Source organism: Thermobia domestica, chromosome 11, assembly GCF_964235325.1.
Source record: "Thermobia domestica chromosome 11, izTheDome1.hap1.1, whole genome shotgun sequence".
Classification (NCBI taxonomy): domain Eukaryota; kingdom Metazoa; phylum Arthropoda; class Insecta; order Zygentoma; family Lepismatidae; genus Thermobia; species Thermobia domestica.
Window position 1 is genome coordinate 239985026 of NC_137464.1, and position 27447 is coordinate 240012472.

General features: G+C 33.1%; 1 protein-coding gene across 1 annotated transcript in view; it reads right to left on the reverse strand.

The window, feature by feature from the left end:
- LOC145663793 (uncharacterized) overlaps nt 1-27447 on the reverse strand; it is a 67143-nt gene that overhangs the window by 35088 nt on the left and 4608 nt on the right. Inside the window, exon 2 of the mRNA XM_081729884.1 lies at nt 19709-19810. Coding sequence (XP_081586010.1) covers nt 19709-19810 — 102 coding nt within the window. The remainder of the gene's footprint in view (nt 1-19708; nt 19811-27447) is intronic.

Below are 27447 nucleotides of genomic sequence, written 5' to 3' on the forward strand. Positions count from 1 at the left end.
CTGGCTTCGGTTCTTCAATTACTTCTTCTTTAAAGGGGAATATATCTCTAATCTGTTTTCTGCTTTGTTCATCGTCATATTGTTTAAGAAGGTCTATCAGTTCTGCTTTTCTTAATCGGGAATATTTTTTGATTCCCTTTTCTTTACATTGTCGTCTTAACTCTATTACAGTAAATTTACTATAATCACTCATCTTATTTATTATATAGAAAATTCTACTACTCAATTTTTATCTTCGCCGGATTATTCCTATTCATTTTTGTACTATTTTTAGTTCCATATATCCTAATACAACGCTTAACATTGTACACTCCTGTCATTGTCTACATATTACGCGTTGTATTAGAAAACGACTTTGATGAGAATACCCCATCAAAGTCACATATACACATATTAAAATTAAATCATTTTTGTAAACTTACTCATCATCATCATCATAATCATCACTACCATATTTATATTCATCATCACTACTCAAATCAGATGTTTTTTGTTGCATTATTAATAATTCTTTTTCCTTTAACAGTATTTGCTTCTCTAATAGTGCTGCTAAGAGTTTAAGATCATGATGAATTAGTTTAAGTCTATCATGTAATAAATCAAATTCTTTCTCCATATTTATTATATAGAAAACCAACAAAAAAATGAAATAAATTTAAAATCTAAGAATAAAAACAAACATGACTAGTGCTAAGGAAATATTATCTTACAAACCTATATTTGATTGTGTATGTAAATATTTAGATATTGGTGGTTATAATGATGAAGACAAAATAAATTTTAGCGTGTCCATAGGTATGTTAGATCATTTGTTCAAGAAAGCCACTAAAGAAAACAACTCATTTCTTTCACAAAACATTCTCTATGCAAATGTTATGAATTTGTCAGATGAGATATTAGATTCACTGACTGATGAACAATGGTTATCTATAGGTTATGATGATTATGAGGAGGAATATAACTATGATCACATTACAGAAGACTTCATACGCAAATATCTGCAGAAAGTTAATTTGATTGAAATATGTTTATGGAAAAAGTTATCGGAAGAGTTTATAAGAGAATTAGCTGATAAAGTTGATTGGGAGATTATTTCAGGAAGCCAAGACTTATCAGAAGACTTTATAAGAGAATTTGCAGATAGAGTTGATTGGAAAGAAGTATCGTATAATCAAAACCTATCTGAAGAATTTATTAATGAGTTTATAGACAAAGTTGATTTTGATGCTATATCTTATGGAAACAAACTCTCTGAAGCATTTATACGAGAACATGCAGATAAAGTTTCTTGGGGGCGCTTATCTGGAACTCAACAATTATCAGAAAACCTTATAAGAGATTACGCTGACAAAGTAGATTGGGAAATAATTTCAATATTTCAAAATTTAACAGAAGGATTTATTGCAGAGTTCAAAGACAAAGTTCATTGGCATAACATCTCAATTTATCAACACCTTTCTGTAGAGTTTATATATTTATTTAGACATTACGTAGATTGGAGAGTTATAATAAGAAAATACCGTAATAACCCTGATTTAGGTGGTATATTGAATTTAGCATTCGATGTTACAACAGATGGTTTGTTTAATGTTTAACTAATTACCTTTTATGACTATTATATCATAAAAGTCGTAACCTTAATTATTAGATATTAATTTTAATTATCTTTTATGATTATTATATCATAAAAGTTGTAACTTTAATTATTAGATATTAACCTTAATTATCAGATAATAACCGATCATATAAACAATCAATTTCTTTAATCAATTCTTCTTCTGATAAGGACGTCCAAAACTCATTACCCTTACCTTTACGAATATCTAGTTCTTGTTGCATTAGGTTGAATAGCTTAATACTGTTAGGATCTCTAAACTTTTCATATATTATTACATGATTCGGATATTTTTCTTCTGCTTCATTAAGAGGCTTATATAGACTTCTCTTCTGACAACGAATAGCATAATAAGGGAAAGGATCATTAGGTTTGTTCTTCTTGTATATGATTAGACAATTATCTTTTGAATTATCGTTTGTATTTGGTGCTGCGATTTCTTTTAAGCCCTTGTTTTGAATCTTTAATCTCTCCATTGTTTGTTCTATCTCTTCTACTCTTGATTGCAACTCTTCTTGGTTTTCCTGAATCTGCTTAAAATTAGAAACGAAATAGTCTTCGATAATATCATAGCATTTGTCATAGAAGTCTTGTGATACCCATAAAGCAATAGCGAGAAATATCTTTTTATACATATATGTTTCTGATATTAGATTGTTTATTTCGTTACCAGCTAGTTTTACTGTGTAAGATGAGTTTTCAAAGTGGCCCGAATTCGGTCCACTTAGTTTGTTATTGTAGTATTCTAATATTTCCTGTGATTCTTTATTTTCCAACCATTTTTTAAATCTTCTACCGCCCATAGCACACAACTTAGTAGCGTTGAAATATCCAGTGTTCTTATCTATAATTAGTTTAAAGTCGCCAAAAATCCCATACGAATAGTTGTCCTTGATCTGTTCATAGCAAATATCATTTAAACTAAGAGAACTATCCATAGTACCCATATTTATTATATGGAAAATCTTTATTTTTAACTTCATTTTCGAAATCGTTACACCCTTACATAACTATTCAACTTTTAACTCCAATCCTTTTAATTTTTCGATTACTTCATCATCTTGAATTTCTTCTATAACTTCTTTGATCGTGTTGAGTTCACACTTGAAAAATTCACCTTTATATTTAAATTCATCTAATTGTTTATGCACAAGTGACTCTAACTTTTTAGCATCATTTGTCTTATACGTTTCTTCATAATGAAATTGCTCGAAGTCAAGTCTAAACTCATTAAACTGACCTAGGCGTTGTTCAAGGTTTTTTGTATAACCCACTTTATATATACTCTTCTCTTGGTGCTGTTTGGTAGTTGCTATATAAATAAAACCTGACTTATCATTATCTTTTTTCAATTGAGACCATCTTTTTATTTCTTGGAACAAGTCTGGATGAACATATGTACCCCTGATTATTGTTATTCTTCCTCCAGTAACCACATAATACATTTTTGAGATTGATGCTCTACTTCTAATCTTTTTATTAGTGTTGTTGATTCTTTGTTCCTTAACCAATTATCAAATCTTTTCTCACCATCTTGACACAGTTTAGTAGCATTGAAGTAACCAGTCTTCTTATCAATAATTAGTTTAAAGTCGCCAAACAAACCATACCAGTAATCATCTTTAATCTGTTCATAACAAATATCGTTTAAACTAAGAGAACTATCCATAGTAGTCATATTTATTATATAAAAATGTTGATTTAATCATTTTCGGAGTTTTTACCCACACAAATAAATTTTCATTCACCATGTTGTCATGTCAAGTATTAACTCTTTCGAAATCGTTACACCCTTACATAATCATCTAACACAGAGAGTAACGGTTCGCTAGTCTTTTATGGAATAATAACCATAAAAGACAAACATTTATATTCACACTACAACATTACTCTTATCTATCCAGCTATTATGTGATTCATCAAAACCTAGCCATTTAACATATACTTTATCACCTTTCTTTCTTAACACCTTTTCCACCAAGTATTCATCTTTATGTTTCGTCTTTAATAGTTCTGGTTCGTAAAATCTACCTTGCACATCCTCTTCTTCTAAATCTTTAATTCTATATGTAGGCGGATTAGATGGAATAACTTCACTAATAACAAATACTTCTGTTGACCAATTAGGTGTATATCCTTTCTCAAATAACCCTTTCGATTTACTTATACGAACATGAGCACCTAATTTGTATTTGGGTTTAACACGCCTATATTCTTTTTTATACACTTTTTCCAATATTGTTCGCTCATTCTTCTTATTAACTTCTATAGGCTTTAAACCAATTGTTCTATGTACTCTATTATTATACTCACTAACCAATGTTGGTAATATCTCTATCCATTTATAATTCCCTTGTGTTGTGAACCTTTTCCGCATGTTTTGTTTAAGTGTTCGATTAAATCTTTCAACAACAGAAGCTTTCTTACCACTATAGGTTGAGTAATGATTAATCTTATTTACATCCATTAACTTCTTAAACTCTTTATTGTAAAACTCTTTACCTTGATCAGTTTGTAAGTTACTAGGTTTTCTCGTTCTTAATATGGATTCGAATGCTTCTGTAACATTCTTACCACTCTTATCTTTAACAGGAACAGCAAACGCATATTTCGAAAACACATCTATAATCGTTAGCAGATACTTATAACCTTTATTTAATTTGGAAACACGTTTTAATACTCCACTATCCATTTCAACAAGATCAGCCTGCCAAAAATCATCGATGCCTTTTATAACTACGCTTAATCTGTCAAAGTTTTTTCTAGATGGTTTGTGAATTTCTTCTATAATGTCTTCTCTAACACCTTTACCTTCTTCTAGTCAATCGGGCTTTTTAACGAATTGAGTTTTAGTAACACCACATACAGAACAAATACCTTTCTTTAGATATCTTCCATTCTTTGTTTGTTCTATTCTAATGGTATCTTTCTCCGTATCTGTCAATTTCTTACACTTAACACAATACATCATCATTATTTATTGTATAGAAAATCAACGAAAAAAAAATAAAATTTATCATTACCTAAAAATTATACGTCTTTAGGAAAGTTCTCTTTCTATGTACATTACAACAAACAATAATTGCCCTTCTTCCATAGCTGAATTTTTAACCGGCTTAATCGTAATTATATCATTCTTCTTAAAACCAAAAGGTATATTTTCAATCAAAGTATCGCCTAAATATATGTCTAAAAAGTATTTATCCAAACTTAAATCCATGTGCATTATTTTCCCATTATAGAGAAATGTGTAACCATTAGAAAGATTGAATATTTTAAAGATTGGCTCCTTAACATTCTTAGTTCTCAATCGACATAAAAAGGGTACAGTTTCTTTCTGCATAATCAATTTAGTAGTATCCATCCTAACCTTTTGAAAATCTTCTTTCTTGACGTATGTGTCTTGTAACGTTTCTAATGTATCTTCAAATCGTTTTCTATCGTTCTCTAATTGGGTTTCTATTGACCTAAGTTGACTTACGCTAACAACATCATTTAAATTTTCCAACAATTTTAATTTTTCTTCACTAATATCAACATTATCTTTTCTATCTTTAACATTACCAAATATATCCATACTCATTTATTATACAGAAAATGTCCATCCTAATTTTTCAAAACATTTCTTTAACATCTCTATTTGTTTAGATGAGTGTTTAAAATCAATATCAACATGAACATCATGCTTTTTTAACAAATAGTATAAAACACATTTCAAGTTAATAAACAATACTCTTTTTGGATACAGTTCTTTAAAGGTTTTGTATAAGTTTTCGAAGTCGTCTATAAGTGTTCCTTCCATATGTCGTAAGTTTAATGGTTTTTGATCGGTAAGGTGATGGTGTATTAAATAGACATCATAATATTTTGTGTATTTGTTTTTCTTTAGTACTTCTAGAACATCTTTTGTTGATATTAAATGTTTTGGTATATCTCTAAATTCATCATTTAACACCTTGAACACATCTTCAGGAATAATTCTATCCTGTAAAGCTTGCAAACGAGATAACTGTAACTTAAATCTTTTTATAGTATCATACCATGGTTTTCTTACGCAAGCAGCTCTCATTCCTTCACAAGTACTGTAAACAAAACCATTCGCTACAGAACAATAATCACAAATGTATGTACTCCTACCTTTTGTTAATGACTCACTACCACAATTACTGCATTTTAATGGTCCGGTGTTATGATTTGATAACATATCCTTTAAGGTAATTATTGGATATAACTTTACCAACTCTTCTTCCGTGTACAAAAATTTAGGTATTGACATTTTCCATAACTGAACAACTGTATATGCGTTGTTTTTATCTTTTAAGTCTATCTTACTAACATCCTGAAAATACCAATTAAAATTAAATCTAACTAGTGCAATAGTTCATCCTCATGCTTCTCAAAATAATCTAAAAATCTATTGTGTATAGCTTCCATATTTATCTTAAAACAAAACTTTTATGGATATAAACCATAAAAGCACTTAAACTTAATAATATTTAATCATTTTTAATTATATACATAACATCACTAAAAATACCCTTGATTTAGAAGATTTAAAACCTTAACACAAAGATGACCACATATAACGGAATTAAAGTCTTGTATTCGTTCGTCATTGTAAAATAAGTTTTCAGTACCAAGATATTGTGCCAGTTGTTTAGGAGGAACACCACCATAAGAATCGAACACGTACTTTATGTTGTTATCTTTCCAATAGCATATCCAATGAGTACCAATGTTTTCTGATTTATCAAGGTTAACTATACCACACTCATGTACATAAGGTTTTTGTGGAAGTTCATCACTCATAAATACACCTCTAAATCGTTTTATCTTTAATTCTTTAGCCAACCTCTCTATATCGAAGTTGGTCAATGGTTTTAGTTTTTTGACTTCTTTGGTTTACCTGCTCCCTGCTTTTCTTCCATAGCCATATTGTGTCTCTTTTGTTCTTGAAGTTCTTGTTTATTCTTCTTAGCATCCAGTACAGTTTTAGTAATCGCTGCTGCACCACCTGCTAATGAGCCAACTGCTCCTAAAGCTGCTAAAATGGCTGGAATTGTAAAGATAAAACCACCCATATGCTCTTTCTTAATCTTTTTCATTTGTGCAGTAGTTAAAGTTAAATCCATTCCTCTACCTTCTTTAATTTTCTTGGCTTTATCGTTAAGTTGTTTCTTTGTTAATACATGATCAATATTTAAATCCTTTAGTTCGTTATAAGGAACACTAAACATACAACCTTTAATAGAACACATCTTCCTATTTATTTAAGAGAAAATCTTAGTTTGTAAAAATACAGTTGTTGTTGCTCCACCAAAATCAATTAAGGAATCATTCTCATCTGTTATCCTTATCTCAAAATTGTCAACCTTGTCTCTGGATATAGGGAAAAATAATGGATAAGTAGGCTCGTAAATGATGCTATGTTTAAACTCGGCATCTGTTTTAAATGATGCTATGATCCCTGTTTCTCTATGTGTGTATTCTGTATCTTTAACAAACATGCCATCTGCTATACTACAGTGAACATTTATAGTATCAAACGGATGAAACTTTGGCAACTTACTTCCAATATGTGTTTTATTCTTTTCTAAAACTTCAAAAACATTAAACCCGAGGACAGTACCTATACCCCCAATTGTAACATCATTACTATCAGTTTCTATTTTAACTCTATTTCTTAAATGATCTTCTGATAATGTTATGTTGATAGATTGAGATTTTAAATATTCATTAAGACTGTTTAAGCTGTATTGCCCTTCTGGTATAAAAACTTGTCTATCACCATATGAGAAACTGTTTTTTTCTGTTGTTATGTTTGGAGTTAGATATGTACTGTAAAACCCAACTAGTCCTATACTTAAATAGTTGCTACTGTTGTCTAATTCGTAATAGAGTTTCTTCTTTAAAACAGAAGTATCACTCGTTAGCTTAAATACCTTAGCCATTTATTATATAATAAATGAATGAGTTTGATTTACCTAGAGATATTCCAAGAGAGAAAGTAATCAAGTTAATAGAAGATGTCATTCAAAAGTTAGAATACAGTTTAAAGAAGAAAAAGAGAAAACTACGAATTGTTAAATATGCATACTACACTTTGATCACGTTATCAGTTATACTTTCTGCAACAACTGGGTTTATTAATATTTTTATACCTGTAACAATTTACTCGATATTAACAACGTCTCTTGCAACTGGAAGTGCTATAATAACAGGTTTGTCTTCTAAGTTAAACATAAGCAAAAGAAAAGATGAATATAAAACCATTGTCACTTGTATTAACTCATTTAAAGAACAGTTAGAGATGATAATAACACTAAATGGTGAAATGGATAGCGAATATATAAAAGATACGTTGCTTAAGATCAGAGAACAACTTAAAAATATAAGATCATAAAAGAGACGATTTTCTCTATAATAAATGAGTAAGAAAACTATTAATTGGGATGTACAATAGATGATAAAAGAAACAACAGTTAAGAAAAGAAATGGAAAGCTTATACCTGATGATGTTCGATGCCTTATAGTGGGTCCGTCTGGGTCTGGTAAGACGTTTCTGTTATTTAACTTCTTATTACAGCCAGGTTGGTTAAACAATAATTACTTCTACATATATTCTAAAAGCATGAATCAGCCAAAGTATGAGCAGTTAAAAGATCGATTTGAAAAAGCAGAACTAAAGTTTAAGAAGCAAATAGCAACGTTCTTAAGCGGTAATGATTCTATTGTACCTATTGATGAATGTGAAAAATACTCTGTTGTTGTGTTTGACGATTACATTTTGGAGAATCAAGATACTGTTAGAAATTACTTTACAAGAGGTAGGCATAGACATTTAGACTGTTTCTATCTTGCACAAACATATTCAAAAGTACCTAAACAGCTTATAAGAGATAACGTTAACTTCCTATGCATATTCAGACAAGATGATACTAATCTTAAACATGTGTATAATGAGTTTGTTGGAGGAGATATGTCTTATGATAAATTTAGATATGTTCAAAATGTTGGCAAGAAGATTATGGTTTTATAGTAATTGATATGACAAGGAAGGTAAACAATGGTAAGTATAGGAACAAGATAAAACACTTCTTAAACGTTTGACTTTTCACGTTTATTTATGTTCTTTGACGTTTATTGACGTTTGTTCGTTTTCTATATAATAAATGGATGAGAAAGATATTAATAAGAATATCAAGTTAAAGGAGTTCTTGATAAAGGGCTTCAAATCTTGGAAGAAAGAAAGAGCAGGTATATATGATAAATTTAAGACGCAAGAACAACCTGTAATTGATGCTATTCAAAACTTGGGAAGTGAGATCAAAGAAGTAGCAGAACAAAATAAAAATCTAATAGCTGAAATTGTTCCAGTTGTACATAAGACGGCTTCAATAGATCCTAGTCTACTAGAAACACCTAAAAAGATAACTTATGATAGTTCCCCAAGTAGTAGTGATACGCCTATAACGGGAGAAATAAAACAAATGAGAAAACAAATTAAAGACAAAATTGACGGAGTAGAGCCTTTAACAACAGCACAATCATTTGGTAAGATTGCAAAGAAATATTATAGTAAAAGAAATGATAGTGTGTTTGGAATAAGAACTGTAGAAGAAGATGGAAAAATAATAAATAAAATAGGAAATTCTGAAGTTAAAGTGAATGGTGATGATTTGATAATTAATGGTAAAACCAGTGGCGGCCGGTGGATGGTGGTTTCGGGTGTTGCATTACGAACGATCGGAGACAGAAGATATAAAGTGGACTCATTGACTAATCAACATAACTTTAGATGCAAATGCTATGTGACATGTTAAATTAAATAAAATTCTGTTTTAAAAAAATAAAAAATGCAGAACATTTAATCCGATTAATCACCTTATTTAATTTGTAAGTTCATTCTTCTCTCTTTGATTGGAACAAATCTGCCTAATACATGCTGGTTGAACTCTAGTAATCTTATTGTCAGGTCTTTTTCGATGGAAAACATAACCAATGGTGATAACCTTTCTTGGGACATTCAATTTCTTGAAAGTGTCAATTCTTTTTGATGTGAAAAAGAACTTTGTTTCTTTTGCTGACGCCATAGGTACAGTTAATATTAATTGCAGAAGCTTTGTAGATACACTAAATATTTTTTTCTAGATTTTTGTGAACAATTCATTCTAGCAAACTCAATCCTTGACAGTAATCCGAATTCCTCTTCAGTGTGGACTGAAGAGAGTTCGTAGCAGAGATTAATGTTATAAAAAAATGTACATTGAACACGCTTTATTCACAATTTATCTAGGAAAATTTCAAATAAATTGTGGAAATGTACCTAGTGCATACAACATTACTGCCATAAGGTGTCCTGTAAACTCAAACCGTTTTTTTTTCGAACACCCTCCTGAATTGCACTTTGCTTGTTTTGTCTAAGCCTTAATAGTAAGTTTTTCCTCAGTTGAAAGCTGGGCAATTTTTTTGGTAAGTTATTTACAGAAGTCATGATATGCAATTCATTCAGAATTTCTAGGTTATGTACAGAATTAAAGCACACACAATCAAATTAAATCTAATAACTAATAACCAAAACAGCTGATACAAAAGAGATACTAGTATATGAATTGCGAATGTCACATATTCATACATAGGGCTGTAAACTGGCCAGCTTTTCATTGGCCTGGCCGGAAAAATTTATGTTATTTTGATTAAAGCCCGTGACGGGTGCAAACTTCTCACCAGCCCCTTTATAACCGTTTTTTTTTCAAATTTGTATCTAGTTCGAAGTATAGATATTGAAAAGCTGCCATTCTGTAAACTCAAAACTGTTACCTTTCACCATGTATCAACGATTAATATATTTTGTTCACCTGTTTAGAAAATTTTAGAGAGATGACAGGGACTGCATCAGGGAAAATTTGAAATTTACTTTCAAGGAATTTTATACATTTATTAAGAGTGGAAAAAGACTTCTTAAAGCAATTTCCTATAGTTGAAGTAGAGACTATATGCTTAAACAGTGAATTTCATTTTCCAAATCCAAAATTGTCACGTAAAGATTATTATACTTTTGTTTATCTGTTTCGATAATTTTAAAGTAATGGTAGTTACTGGTAAATACAATAAATTGATCAATGCCGATTGATCAATTTCAGTTTCTCATTTATAGCACAATGTATCTATTAAAGTTACTAGTGAATGTTCTAAGGACATACAGAATATATGTGTTAATGCACTTTCGGTCACGATAGTACATTTCCTTTCCATGAATAGGTCCGAACAGAGATACTTCACGCTGAGACCTATATCACAGAGAATTTTGAGGAAGTGTCGGTTGTTTTTATTTTACAGAGTTGGCAACCCTATTCATATATCAACACATACACACACACACACACACTTGTGTGTAAAAGAAAAGAGAACCAAATTCCAAATCATCCGCCTTGGTTGTTACGCAATGCACGATGAACACAATATACTTCCACATAAGGCGAAACAATGCTTATCAACGTTCTGGAAAGCAACCTTGAAACCCGCCAGATATAGGAACAATATGTTAGCTGGGAGGGGTCCAAAGTATTTGAGGAAGGTCCAATACGTCTACGTAATAACGAACCTGTCTTTTACTGTACACGAAAAGATAAGTAATTCTTATTGCTGTCACCTATATTTTTAGAAAAAATGATAGAACGATTATTTCTATAAGAAAAGAAAGAGTACATGATGAGGCGTAAGATAAAATATTTAGCTTACATCAATCATTTCTCTGTTAAACAAGCATAGTTCGTTAAGAAAGTCTACAAATGCTAGTCGAGTTTCGAAATTTTGGGGAGGTCCGGACAAGGTGCCCCCCCTCGTGGCTACACCTCTGAGCATTGCTAACTAGTTCCAAATTCAATGTGGCGTTCCCCACCATACAGTTCTATCAAGAGTATAAAATATACTTATTTTATAAAAGAAATATGTATATACTAAAATACTAGGTTATCCACAGAGGGGGGGGATTCTGCATATTGACTTATTAATATTTGGTTCACAAATTACTGTAGAAGAAGTTTTCATTATCTATATAAGCTAAGAATTAACTTGTAAATGCTGATCTACTTTCATTTGATTTCTGCTTCTACTATATATTTTCTTTTTTATTTTTCTGCTATCACCTTTTTTAATTGTCATTATATTGATTTGCTTCAGTATTAGTACCGTAATATAAAAATATGAATGCATAAAAACAAATTCCATTTGTTAACTGCTAGTGAAATAAAATTTAGAAATCTTATTTAGCGCGAAAAACCTTCTCGTTCACTGGAAACCGTGCTGTGTTGCAGAAGCACTGCAACGACCAAACTCTTTAACTTCTGAGATAGGGGAAAGGAGACTTAACATTTGCTCCAATTCCCGCGCTGAAGGAATCTGGTCGTTGCATGCTCGCTGCAACACAATATAAATTAGAGACTATGTGACGGATTATTTTTCGCTTTTTAAAATAGATTTACGAAACGGACAGTTAGAGAAGTAAAAAAATATGTTATTTAAAGTATATATGGAAGTATTAGAAAGTATTTTTTCTGTTCTTTTCTACTATTGCTAATAATATTTTTTTCTTGAAATACTATGGTCGTTGCGCAACGCTGCAACACTAACATTAGCCGCCACTGGGTAAAACTTATAAGGGAACAGAAGGTCTATGGGAATTATTAACGATGAATACTAATAAAAACATTGAAGATTATGATGATGATGATTTTGAACAGTACAAGGAAATAATAATAGAATCAGATGCTGCCTTCCAAAAATATAGTCGAGATAAAAAATTAGCATCTAGTAGAGGTTCTAAGTACATTATTATTATCAAGCCTATTTGGGATAATTATATTAAACCATCTTTACCTCCAACTCCTAAAAGGACTGGTGAAGGAATTAAACAATATACAGAGATACCTAAAGAATATATATGGATGGATGGTGTGAGAAAGTTAATTGATCGGCTAATAGTTATAGATGAAGAAGAAAAGGCTGGTAATAATAACTTTTATAATGAGAAAGTAGGTATAGTGAGTATGATTAATAATAAGCTTTCACAATTTATTCCTAATGATCCAAAAGGTATAGGTTATTTGATTAAGATATTAAATACATTACCACCACGATTCTGGAATGATGAGAAGCTTGGAAAAAGATTAGTAAATGATTTGATTAATAAACTCCCATTTGAATTACATATTCCAGGTTTCAGATTTTGCGGGCCTAGGACTAAGCTACAAGAAAGATTAGAAAGAGGTGATAAAGGTATTAACCCATTAGATGAGGCTTGTAAAGAACATGATATATATACTACAGAGATAATAAAGATACAGAGTCAAGACATATTGCAGATAAGGAACTAGAAACTAAAGCGTGGAAAAGAGCATTTAGTAGTGATGCGTCAATTGGTGAACGATTAGCTGCTTTTGGAGTTGGTACTGCTATGAATGCTAAGGTTAAGTTAGGATGGGGATTATAAGTTTTTAATTGTTATTATGTATGATTCTTTTATGGGTATATCCCATCAAAGCGTTGTTTCAAGATTTTCTTTATAATAAATGGATAGTGTTGAGTGTTACGAGTTACAGAGTTTTAAAGCTAACACAAGAACATTTAATAATTTGAATGAAGCTAACAAAGATATTGAGTTTGATTTCGATGTGGGGGATGGGTTCGTAGATCCACACAAAGCAGATTGTCATATGACTTTTGAAGTTGTTGGTGCATCAGTTGGAGGAACATTTGGCGCAAATGATACTATAAAACTTGTAGATAACTTCTTACCATTCTTCTTTTCTCAAATTGAGGTTAGAAAGCATGGAGTTGTTATAGATAAGATTGAACTACCAGGAATAACATCTACAGCTATTGGAACATTAAAGATTTCCAAACCAGAAGTTGAATATTTAAAACAAGCAGGATTTGAAACGGATGATAAACTTGTTCTAAGAAAGGACTTTAGCGTTTTGTACCCATTAAGATTAATTCCAGGCTTCTTAAGTGATTATAAAGAGGTTATGTGGAAAGGTGGATTGAGAATAACATTTACAAAAGCTAACAACAATAACGATGTCTTGTACAAATGGGTTGGAACAGGAGCAGGTGCAGCAGCTCCTCATGATGGAAAAATAACAATAAAAAGTATGGAGATAAGAATGCCTATTGTTGAATACGAATCTAATTATGAAAACAAGTTAAAGTTGAATATTCTTAAAGAACCTAAAATCATGTTTTCATTCCATACTTATCAATGTGTTCAAAAGACTGTTGTAGGTTCTTTCTTGGAGTTTGATGTTACTACTCAATTTAATTCTAGACAATTTGATATGCCTGATTTTGTAGTTGTAATGTTTCAAACTGATAGAAGTGGCAAACAAACTTCAGATGCAAGTAAGTTTGATCATTGTAAGGTAAAGAATATCTATCTTAAGAATGGGAGGAATGAGGTATTTCCAAAAGAATCAAGAAACTTAGATATCGCTAACAAGGATTATTTTAAGATGTATGAAGACTATACTGCATTTAAGAGAATAACATGTGGCAATACCGAAATGTACTATGACCCTAAAGAGTTTATAGATAATAGACCAATGTATGTGATTAATTGTAGTAAGAGGAAGAATGTATCGGTAAATGAGAGAACAAACATAAAGATTGTAGTAGACTTTGCAGAAGCTGTGGCTGCTAATACTATATGTTATGCGATTTTAATTGGACAAAAGAACTTCACATATGATCCTAAGAATGAGAAAGTAGTAGAAGAGTTTTAGATAGTTAAATGTATTTTTGTATTGTTTTATTAAAGTTTTTCCATAAACGAAATTGATAAAAAATGATTAAATATTTTTTGGTGAAGATAAAAATTGAAGAGTGTTCATTGATTTTCTATATAATAAATACGATGTCGAGTCATATTGAGCTTTTAAATAAACTTGGAAGTCTTGAACAAAAACAAGTTATTGGATTAAGAGAATTAGAATTAAATACAGAATATAAGATTGTGAAAATGGAAAAGATTAAAACTAAGTTTGGGAAGAGCATTTTAGCTGAGTGTGAGGAGTTTAAGGTATTTCTTCCACCTAGATTTACAAAACACTTAACAGATAAAATGATTGATGAGATCGTTAAAGATGGAATAAAAATCAAATACACTGGTTTAAAAGATTATTATCCAACTGTTGAGTTCTGTATGTAAATTTTATGTAAATTTTCTGTATGTAAATGAGGATTGGTTTTATGAATTTCTCATAAAACGAACATTTTTCTTATAATAAATAAACTATGGCTAATTATTTGAATAAAAAAATGATGTTAAAGCATTGAGATTCCTTCGCATAGATGAGTTAGAAAAAGGTAAAGCGTACGAGATAACATTATGGAAATTGATTCAAACACAGCGTTATGGTCAAAGAGTTTTAGTACATTTAGATGAGAAATATAAGACGTTATTACCACAAAGATATAATGATGAAACTGAGCAAGTATTGAAAGATTTGAAAAAGAGTAAGCTGTTTGTTAAGTATGAGGGTTTGAAAGATTTAGATAATGGTTATAAAATACATCAGTTTTACTTTAGAAATGAATCCAAAAAATAACAAAAATAAAACTTGTAATTTTAAGTATGTTTTAAGTGTATAAGTGGTTTTATGATTTCATTATCAATATCTGAACTTGTAATTTTAAGTGTATAAGTGTTTTTATAGTATCAAGACTATAAAAAACTAAGACCTTTGGATATACAGAACATAATGTCATTTAAATTTTAAAGATACATATATAAATAAGGGATTTATTTGAGTTTTTTGTAATTATATTCTTAGAGTTATGCAATTTATAAGACATTCAGTAGATAGGAAATTTATTTGTCTATTGATTGCCGTTTGAATTTTGAAAATCGGTTAATATTTGACGAAGTTATAGCAAATTCAAAATAGTATCCTTAGAGTTATGCAACCCGCAATACAATAGACAAATAGCCATTTTTTTTCTTTATCGATTGTCGTTTGAATTTTGAAAATCGGTTAATAAACAACGAAGGTATAACGATTTGATGATATTTTCCCTCATGAGCCGCCATTGATGTTAGGGTTGATTATCGCTTCAAAAAATTATCATATTTACCTTATTTAGTACTAGTTCATTTGTAATAGTTTCAGAGCTTAATTCATAATTTTAACAATTCTGGAAAAACATGTTAAAAAGAATTAGTTTCCAACCCTGTTTGTCACGTGAAGGTAAAAATCATCACGTTACATTGTCACGTTATCTAGCTACAATTTTCTCTTTCTTCACAATCGAAAAAGTTTTAAACTTCTTAGTTTAGTTATAACGTGACAGTTTTGGTATTGTTATTACTACACTTCCATATACTGCTTGATTACTAAAAAGAAAGAAAAGAAAAACACGTATGCCTGAGGGAATGCAACTTGTGACTTAAAAAGAAACAAGTTCTCCTTTACATTGTTACTACAATTATGTTCATATGGAAGTCACGTAAGCAGCTTGCATGCGGAATCATCCTCATATACAATGGAAGTAGATACCCTTGGCTTTAGTTCAACTTATTTTTTTATTCTCACCAAGCAAACTGGATTGTGTGTGTGTCTGTGTGCATGTATCAGTGAGTTAGATGAATGAAAATATATATATATACTGTTTGGCTGTGCGCTTATTCAATACTCATATACAGTTTAAGTTCATCTTCTTATTAGTCGAGCATTTGTGAATCGATTTTAATCAAACAAAAAGTATCTGTTAAATTAAAGACAGCACTATAAGTTATAAGTTTTAGATGTAAGTTTTTTATGATTTTAAATGTCATAAAAGCATATTCAATCTCACTTTGGGATATCCTTCTGTGTTAAAGTACAATAGTCAGGGGTGGCTTCATATTTTTTTTGGGTAGTTAGGGGGTGGAGGGGGAAAGTGGGTCAAAACATACATATGTCCCCTACTTTGGTAGAACGTACAACGGTGATATAGCTGGAACGTACAGGAAATTACATTCCTTTTAATTTACTGTAAATTGTTCTTAAATTGTTCTTCCATTCTGAAGTTATTTACGAATTCATGGAAACATAGTAACATGATAAGAGTGTTTACGCCGGTGATTCAATATAGTTTACTTAATAATTAGTTAGGTAGTACTATACCTACTGTTATCTTTTCCCGCCGTTAAAAATTAGAACACCACCCGTTGTTTTAGCTGCGATCAAAACAATAATGGGCTCATTGGACCTTGTTTCACATGGGTATTCAAACAAAACGTGTCAGTTAATCCCCATAAGTTTTCTTGTAAATAGGTAACTATAGAAAAGTTTCAATGTATTATAAAAGGCTTTTCTACAACGAAAGGTTCAATTTTTTGTTGTAAAAAATTCAGTTGCTGCGCGTTGTTTTAGCAGTTTCGATTCAACTTACCAAACCAAATTTGACTTCATTTTACAGGTTACTCATGCGGTGGCTCAGTGGTAGAGCGCTCACCTCCGGTGCTTGAGATTCCTGTTTCGATCCCAGCTCGCGCCATGCGGACTTTGTGGTGGACAAACACCGTGCTCGGGGATTTTCTCGGATTCTCCTTTTTCCTAAAACTTTTTCATTCCACCATTTCATTCATTTCTCATCTTCACCGTCTCCTTTAGCCTAACCGGGATAATCGTGGGACGTAAAACTTAAAGATTTCATTTAATTTTCAATTAATTCAGTAACTACTACCAAAAATAAATGTGATAACTTCATTGAACATTATTTCAGGGTTACCTACTCTGTGAAGTATTTAATTAGTGTTGTAAAGTTTAGTAGTAGTCAGTTTAATTATACAGGGTGCGGCACGTAAAACCGGCCCGTCGTAATATTCTCGTATATTGTGTTTTTGGCAACACTTAAATAATCTACCTTCCTACCAAGAGATGGCGTGTCGAGGTCGGGTCGACTTACGTGACCTGCAGCAGTCACGTGCAGCCGCAGCCAGTGAAACTTGTCGAAACCAGTTGAGAAAAAGGCCTCGTTGTGTTAAGCCGGGTGAGTGTCAATGTGTGATAATGCCGTATTCGATACCCGAGCGTGTTGCCATTGTTGAAGGGTTCATTCTCACTGGATCTTTTGTGAAAACAAAGAATTTGTTTCGAGAGAAATTTCCAGGACGTTCTGTGCCACACACAATTGAAGAACTCAAGACCAGGATCCAGGATGTCACCAATAGCATTACAACACAAGAACTGACAAGGGTATATATGAATCTCCTCAATCGTGCTCACATGTGTGTTGAAGTGGGCGGAGGACACTTTCAGCAGCTGCTGTGAAGGTGAGTAGTCATATTCAATACATTACATTTCATTTTATGTGTTCATTTTACGGGCCGGTTTTACGTGCCGCACCCTGTATTTCCTTGCGTTGTACAGCCTGTCCGACAATTAAGTAACGAGACATTGTATTGTGACTAAACAAAGATAATATAATAGATAGTACCTGTTTATTGTTTAAACTACATCCCACCTGCGTCAATATAGTGAATGGCGCGAGCACGCAAGAAGTAGAACGACCTCTGTAGCTCAGTTTCTGGTATGTTCCGTAATACCGTTGTCACAGCTGCTTGGATGTCTTCAACACTGTCAAAAAGTTATCCTTTTAATGGTAACTTGTTTAGGAAACAGAAAATAGTCACAAGCGCACATATCTAGCGAATAAGAGGTTGCTGCAGCACACATACACTTGTTTTTTGGCCAAATATTCCTGAACAAGTACTGCCTAGTGAGCGGGTGCATTGTCATGGATAAGGAAGCAGCTCCCTGGGGCTAAATATTCAGGCCGAACATGACGAATTCTACTAATTAAACGCTCCAAAATACTTAAATAAACCTTTGCATTCACTGTGTGACCTTCTGTACAATGATAAAAGATACCCTTATTGTCGTAGAAACACAGGAGGAGCACTTTTGACTTATTCTGGACACATCCAATCGACATTCTGATGTTTAGTATCTAGATTTTAACGATAACACCAATATTCGTCCTCCGCAACAATGAAAAGTAGATAGTTTTCTTTCTACGGGCCGTTGCCAGGATGTCACTGGCGTATCAACACGCTCTTGTTTTTGTTCTTTAGGCAATGAGTGTGGCATAAACCGCGATGTGTACTTCTCCTTGTCCAAATCTTCCACTAAGATGTTACGAATTGTCTCCCTGTTAATACCAAACTCCTCTGCCATCATTCTTACAGTCACGCAACGATCTTCTTGCACACGTTCACGGACCTTTGCAATGAGCTATTCGTTAAGAACAGACATGGGGCCCGGCCCATCTTGAATCAATTCCACACCACGTTTAAAACGTTAACACCATCTAAAGCTCTATGCACGAGACATACACGTATCCCCATACATCCCCCACATCAAATGAACAGTTTCTGTGGCACTTTTTACCCAGTTTAACACAGAATTTGATATTCCTCACTCTAGTAGCATGAAGCAGAGAGCGAAGTATGACGTGATGTATTTCTCGTCATGCTTAGCGTGCGACAATCGGGTGTTGCCAGATCGCAGACGAGGGATTATTTTTTGAACGCACATATTGATTTACGGATTGCATTCACTGTTTCGTCACGATAAAATTAGTCATATTACTTAATTATAGGAGGTATACATTTAGATACACTCAGGGCCGGTTCTAGGTATTTTAACATCTAGGCGAGATTTATTTCAGTACCCCCTGATCTAGTGATGTTACCCTTTTTGTTGTTGCTTACGTAAAGAACCTTTACCTAAACAAAAATACCCTTCGTTACCTCCTAACCTAAACATAAGTTAATGTCATTTCAATCTCGATCAAATACACAGTGAATCTTAATATCATATGTTGTAGCTTCCTTTAATGCTTTTACATAGCTTGTAATTGTTCGCGCTATTAATGTTACAAACTCCACGAATAATAATAATAATAATAATAATGATAAATCGTTCGCTGCTCTACTCCTTAACTTTACTGCCCTACGATGCTGCTTAGTTCATCTATATAAACGAGCCGGCCCTGATTACACTTAGCTATACAGTATAATTTATGTTTAGTTATTATATAGATACTTACAATTCCAGCCAATCCAATTACAATGGTCAGCAGCCGTACCCAAGTATCTATCTCCCTAAACTTGGCAGTACTTCCCCTCGGCGGTACATGAATGTATGGTATCTGATATTTGAGAAACAATGTCCAATAAGAAACATGAGGAAATGAAACATTTTTCATCTTATTATTTATGCATTTTTAGGCTTCTAAATTGTAGTATGGGCAGTGATGTACTCATGAATTTGTCAACGAAAGGGGGAAGCTCAAGCTTATACGTTTCTGTCGTTTTTAGTATTTGCATATATACGAAGTGTGTTCAAAAAGTATCGAACCTTTTTTTCTTTTCCCGCGTAAACCAATGAAGCGCGGGAGACTTTCTTCCGTGTAGAAGTAGAAGGGACACTCATGCGCAGTCGCTCATTTCCCCTCCACCTGCAGAAATCGTTAGGCGCTGGCACTCGGCCAACGAGTGAAGACGTGTAGTGAGTGGTTGTCGGATTTCAGTTTTTTGTAAAATGACAGAAAAACTTGAGCAGCGATATGGGGTCAAATTTTGCCAAAAGCTTGGCGATACCCCAGTGGAAGCCATTCAATCTGATCATACATTCAACTTTGAACCTGAATTTGGGTATGAGGAGATTGTCCGCCAAATTTGATTCAGGCTTTCATTGCCAAACAACATTCCTGTGTATCGTCAAGCTCCCTACTAACCTGACATGGCTCCGTGTGACTTTTGGTTATTTCCCAAGCTGAAAATGTCACTAAAAGGGACCCGATTTGAGTCAAAAGAAAATATCATGCGGAATGCCACGGTACGTTTGCTCACTATTCCAAAAACTGCTTTCCAGAAGTGTTTCAAACAATGTAGGGAGCACTGGAAGAAATTTGTGCATGACCAAGGCGACTACTTTGAAGGGGATTCGTGTTTCGAATTTCCAAATCAATAAATCTATTTTTGCCAACGAAAGGTTCAGTACTTTTTAAACACACCTCGTATCTTAATAATGATAAAGGGTTGCTCAAGGCAGATTGAGTATGGGAAATCATATGGAACAAGCTCTCCCACGTCTCTATATACATAACGAAACAAGAAGATATAACAAGACATGGTTTATGAAATGAATTCAGGATTCGAAGAATAGGTTCCATCTATGTCTTTGACTTTCTATTTAAACCGGAAGTAGAATTTGAAGAACTTCCTGTTTTAATTTTTGGACCCTAGAAGTCTATCTTATTTTGACAGTGTAAAACGAAACTGACTTTTAGTCCAAAACAATAAAAATAATTGTAAGTTTTGTGCAGTGTCCCGAGCGGAGATGGAGTGGATCAGTGGTTTGTGGGTCAAGATTTGTCACACTGGGTAGTGGGTCAACAGGACGTAACCCACCGACCCACTCTGCTCAGTGCATTGTAGACAACATCTTCTGAACAGCTGGTGAATTTGTCTACGATTTACTTTCAAGGCCTCCATTTTTTTTTTCATTTTTCATTTGTTTCTATTTATTTACCTGGGAAGAGTATATCTAAGTGAAAGAAAAAACTTCAAGCACTTCTGAATATGAATTTTAATAGTAGCAATAGGACTTACTACTTGGCTTTCGAGAGACAGTCGACTTTTACACTTTTTTCCTTTACTCGTACGTTGGCCCATTTACCTTGATTTGAGGCTGAAATTTCATCCTATTTTCCACTAAAAATATCTGTAATTTAACAAGGAAATAATTGTATATGTTAAATAAATTGAAATCCATCGTAGTATGGTCCATGACAAACACTTTACCATTTTATATCGTAAAGGTCAGATCCACCGATATTGTAACAGGGCGATGCTTGAGCGATTGACTGTAGAAATTGAAACTCCGAATAGTGATAATTTCACAGCCTTGTTTTATTACAAGTGAAGAGGAGGATGTGGATCATGGGTCAGAGTTAATGACGATGGTTTGTAGTGGGTAGTGGGTTGTGATGGGTGGTGGATCAGAGTGGGTCATGGTGGGTGACAGGTCAGAGTTTGTCACTGTGTGTGGTGGGTCATGGGTCAAGTTTTCATTGACCCACGGCATCTTTGGCCCGGGATGAAATTGCAGTATAGGTGATTCTAAGCTTTAAAAAAGTTCATATGAAAATTGTCCTATTCTCAACGATTTGTGAGCTACAGGAATTATTTTTGACTTTCTGTTGCTTGTTGCTCATCCTAAAGTTATTCTGCAGGAGTGAGGCATAACGCATTTGAAAAATGATGGATTGGCGTTTCCAACGTAGTATAACATCTAACAGTGTTGTCTTTGCAAAGGAAGTTATTGAGTGAAATTTCGGAATCAATTTTTGTATCCAATGTTGAAATCCCTCCAATAATCTTAACTTTGTCAAATTTCCCTCAATAACTCTCCTTCCGAAGATCAAACTACTGTCATATGTTGCATACTGTTAGAAATGTTTTTAAATAATGGCGAACAGTTGTAGCACTCAAACCGTTAGGACTAGGACTGTTCATATAATTTTTTTTGCTTAGAAGCATCCACATAGAGTTTTCCAAAGTTTTGCCACTTCTTGCCAGGATACCTTGTATTTTCAAGTTCGAAAGTTCGAGTATAGCATGTATAAAGATGTTACATACTACAACAGTCAGAGTTGTGACTTACGACGCTCTGGAGTGCGTCAATAATGTATTTTATTTTAACTTAGTGAAACTGATCATGTATATTTCCAACGTTCACATACTATAAAGTATGCATGTGCAACAGCCGGGCCTTGGGCTGGTTCCGGCCCACTGAACTCTTTCATCCGGCTCGCCTCACCCATTATTGAAAATGCAATCTTTTAAACTGAATTGATTTTTTTCTGGATATCTGATGTCTATCTTAAAAATATCCTCAGCGTTTAAGCAACTAGTGTACCACCGAAGATTCAGGGACTAGTTCAAAATATGAAGGGTCAGGTTTCCCATTAAAATTATAAGTAAATAGATTTTTTTCTGCTTTTCTTTAGTAAGTAAATATCTTTTGGTCATCGTTATAGCAGCTTTTCTATTCCTCTGGTGTTATTGTACATGAACACGTTTCTGTATTCAATATGGCTATTCAATTCTCGTGAAAATGTGGTACATTGTCTTTCACGGTTCTCGACACTAGTAAGTCCTGATTGGCTTATCCGCTGTTCCAATTTGTACATGCATACTTTAAAGCATGGTATAAAATGGAAACCTATTATGGAATTTTAACATTTTTACATATACAATCAGTGATGATTTCAGGGGAAAAATTCCCCAGAACTATGAAATTCCCTCCGAGGGAAATCTCTGATCGTTCTTAACTAAGAAAATGAAATGAAACCTTTAGTTTTACGTCCCACGCTTATGCCGGTTAGGCTAAAGGAAACGGTGATGATGAGTAATGAATGAAATGGTGGAATTAAGAAAGTGGGAGAAAACGGGAGAACCCCGAGAAAACCCACGAGCACGGTGTTTGTCCACCACAAAGTCCACACGGCGCGAGCTGGGATCGAACCAGGGATCCCAAGCACCGGCGGTGAACGCTCTACCACTTAGCCACCGCGCCCCCTCGTTCTTAACTAAGGTTAGAAGTATTTTCGTAGAATTGTTTTAACCCCCTGCGCAGGAACGTACGCAGCGTGTGGGTTCTGGAAGTCCAGATTTCTCCGAAATCCCATTTTTTTTTCTGAAAATTAGTCTAATTTTAGAAATGATTTTACAAATTTTAATATAATTTTAAAATAAATTGAATTTGGACCTAACAAAAGCTTTTGATTCCTCGCGAAACAAATTCCTACGTACGTTCCTGTGTATTGAAATTCTCCCCGGGAGAAATCGTCTCTAGAACCATCACTGCTTACACAATAAAACACAAAATACTGATGTAAATAGCAGCTTTTAGACTTCCAAACTACGCTACGCATAAGTGTCGGAAGTTTTATAGAACGGCTTTGTGCATCCGTCCATCTGTTGACAGGTATCAGCCCAAACACGGTAAGAGACATCGAGATGTGGTTTTATGTAATTAAGTGTCCCAAGAATAAGTTCCATATTCTCCGTTAGCTCTCTATTTAAACCGAAAATGGTTCAAAGTAAATGTGAGAAACTTCCGATTTCAACGTTTATCTACATAGAACGAAATCAATAACAAATAGCTAAAAGCAGTTTCTTGCAAACGAATCAGTGTCTCAAGACAATGTACCATGACAATCCTGAACACTCTAGCCAAAGCATATCTTAAAGAGTCAAAATTTAATACAATTTCCAGTTTCAATATTGATTTTCGTACAGCAAAAACGGTCAGAAATATCGAGATGCAATTTTCTGTAGTCGATTCATTGTTCCAAGAAAAGCTTCCATCTTCTTCGTGACACCTCTATTCAAACAGTAAGTGGTTCAAATTATTAATTACCAGTTTCAACACTTATCATCATAGATCAAAAATGGTTATAGATAGCCGCAAGAGATTTTCTACAATCGATTTAGTGTCTCAAGACACAAGCATATCGTCACAACACGCAACATCCTGAAAACCCCTGAAATTTACTACTATTTCCGGTTTCGATACCGTAGAAGGGGTACTTTGACAATTTGAATCGTTCATTAAACACGACTTTCGTATATTTTCGATGGAATCTCATATCTGTGCAGTTACACCAAATGGTCCTTTAGCTACAAACCTAATATAAGGACCTATCCGGTTGCAATCATGTGAACAGACTTTGGGGGGAAATGGTTGAAATTCAGCTCATGTTTAGAAGGGACTATGTAGATTCTATATTAGAAAACCAAATTGTCCTAAAATGGATGAAACATAGTCAATAAAACTCACGAAACATTAACATTAATGTCAATGGAAAATCAATGAAAAATAATTCATCCACTTATCTCAAAAACCAAAAGAAGGAGATTGCTGAAATTCACCTCAAATGTATAAAATACTATGTACACTCATGTCCAAAATGATTGTCGCATATCTATAACTCTCTTCTTGTAAGAATAATGATTTGATAATGATTTTGCAGGGTACTTTTAATACTGATATTATGTGTATAATCGGGAAATGTAAATTTGTTGTAAATTTCATAGGAAAAGAATTATAAATACGAAAATTAGAATGAGTAAAACAAAATGTTGCTAAATGAACAAGAAAGTTTTATTTTCGTTTTATTGTTCTTATTTACTGTTCTTTTGACATGAAATTTGCAACATAGATGTCTTTGCCGATGATACACATAGGCCTAATAACATTATAAGAAATACCGGGCGAATTCGTTATCAAATTATATTCCTACAACAACATATGTATAAACATGCGACAATAATTTTGGACATGAGTGTAGATTCTATATTTCCAAAGCAAACTGTTCTAAAATGAATGGAACATCGACAAAAAATGTACAAAACATTAATGTCAATGGAAAATCAATGAAAAATAATTCCTCCACTTACCTCAAAAACCAAAAGAAGGAGATTGCTGAAATTCACCTCAAATGTATAAAAGACTATGTAGATTCTATATTTCAAAAGAAAATTTTCCTAAAATGGATGGAACATAGTCAAAAAAAACGTACAAAACATTAGCATTAATGCCAATGGAAAATCAATGAACAAAAATGAATTCGTCCACATATCTCAAAAACTATATTAAAGAGATGGCTAATTGAAAGCTTATTCCAAAGACATAATGAAGAGCTTAAAACCAATGTGTAGCACGTGAGGTAAATAAGGATGAAACATTGTTAAAAAGCAAGTTGTTTGAGTAAAATAAATAATAATGATAAAGTATATGCACCTTCTTAGAATTACCCAAGGCGCCCTACGCGGAGGTTACATGCTTGATACTATATCTCACATCGGATTTGGATACCCAGACTCGATTTAGGAAGCAACTTGACTTTTGACCTGATCACGTGACACAGTCTGGTACTTATGGCAAACCAGATCGACCATTTCTTTACAATAATACCCACACTCAAAAATTACCCCTTAAATTGTTGTCCATATAGCCCCATCATTTGGAGTTAATTTGAACATTATTTCTTTTTCATTTTGGGTCAAATTTGGGATTCTTTTAGGGGTAATTGAACACTTGATTTTCTGCTTTTTTTAAAAAAGAAAAGAAAGAAAAAAACATTTTCAGAATACATGCGAAAAGCAAGCTTTAGGGGACTATTTTTGCTTTATTTACTCGTTTTTATCTAAAAAAAACTTTTAACAAATTATCGAATAAAAAATGAAACATTAAAATACATTATACACAAGTTATACACTTTCAGAAACAAAGTACCTTTCCTAGTAAGAGAGTGAAATCTGCTCGTGATCCAAATTGGGTTGTTATTGACCCAAAAAGTTACCCTTGACACAAAACCATTGATGCGCTTTTTTTTTTTTTTTTTTTTTTTGCGTGTTGAAAGTTTCAAAAAATTGTAGAAAAAACTTGGGTGGGGACACGTCGCTGATTTTTTTGGTTAAAAATTTGTTATACCCTTAGGTACAATATATATTTTTTCGGGGCCTGAAAGTGATGGCAACATTGTTATTCCTCTACAAAAACAACGTACGTGGAGTTACGTCGATTTCAAATAAAACATAGAAATAGAAGACGTATTTGTTTTCCCGCTACCTCTAGTGCGTATTCGAAACATCAGTTGTGGGAAAACATTATTATCAGTAGCGAGTTGCCGTTTCTCGATGCAGGTAACAGAGAGGGCTACTGTGTGCGACCAGAGAAGCAAGCACTGGTAGATACGAGGAGGCGACGCGAGGTGCGTATAACTTTGTTGTGCAAGAGTCGGTTGAAGTGGAAGCACTGTTACGGAGATATATTTGGTGTTTCTGTTCCGAAATGGACAAAATCGAAGCAGCCGAAGAACGACAGAAGGGGAAGGGACACAAGAGAAAGGGAAATTGTGAACTCTGTGGCAAAAGATTGTTTAAAGGAGTCATCACCTTGAGGGCTCTAAAATGGTGGAAAAATTGTGCGAAAAACACGTTTGTTTTCAGTTTTATTTATTTCCTACAATGTTGCCATCACTTTCAGGCCCCGGAAAAAAATATGTGTTCTAACTAAGGGTATAACAATTTTTTTCAACCAAAAAATCAGCGACGTGTCTCCCCCCAAAAAAATTCTATAATTTTTTGAAATTTTCAGCGCGCGAAAAAAACAAAGAAAATTCTTTTTAAAAAATAGCACATTTACAACTAGGTAGTATCTACAATCTGCAAACATTTGAAAATAGTTCGACCACCTCCACCAAACTTTAAAAATATTCAATTTTAAACATGTATGATACGATAATTCGATAAGGGGAGGGGTAAGGGGGTCAAAAATTATTTTGAGGTAGTTTTAGGTCAAGGTTAACCTTTTGGGTCAATAACAGCCCAATTTGGATCAAGGCCGATTTAACTATTTTACTAGAAAAGATCCTTTATGCAGCAGCCATTTGGCCGCCATCTTGGTTTTCAGCCATTTGGAAATATTCAGATTTATACTCAGCAGGGTATTATTATCTTTGAAAATACCAGGTACATATTGAATTGAATTGAAAATGCCTTTATTCATGAGGCGAGGTTCAGCCGTAGGCTGCTCTACTACCTAACCTAAGAAAAGTACAGTTAGAAATGTCACATGGGAATGGGAATATATATAAAGATATTATACACGTACATACTGTATATAACGACAATAAACATATAGCATTTAGTTAACTACAAACTAATATTTTATTCATATATATATATATATATATATATATATATATATATA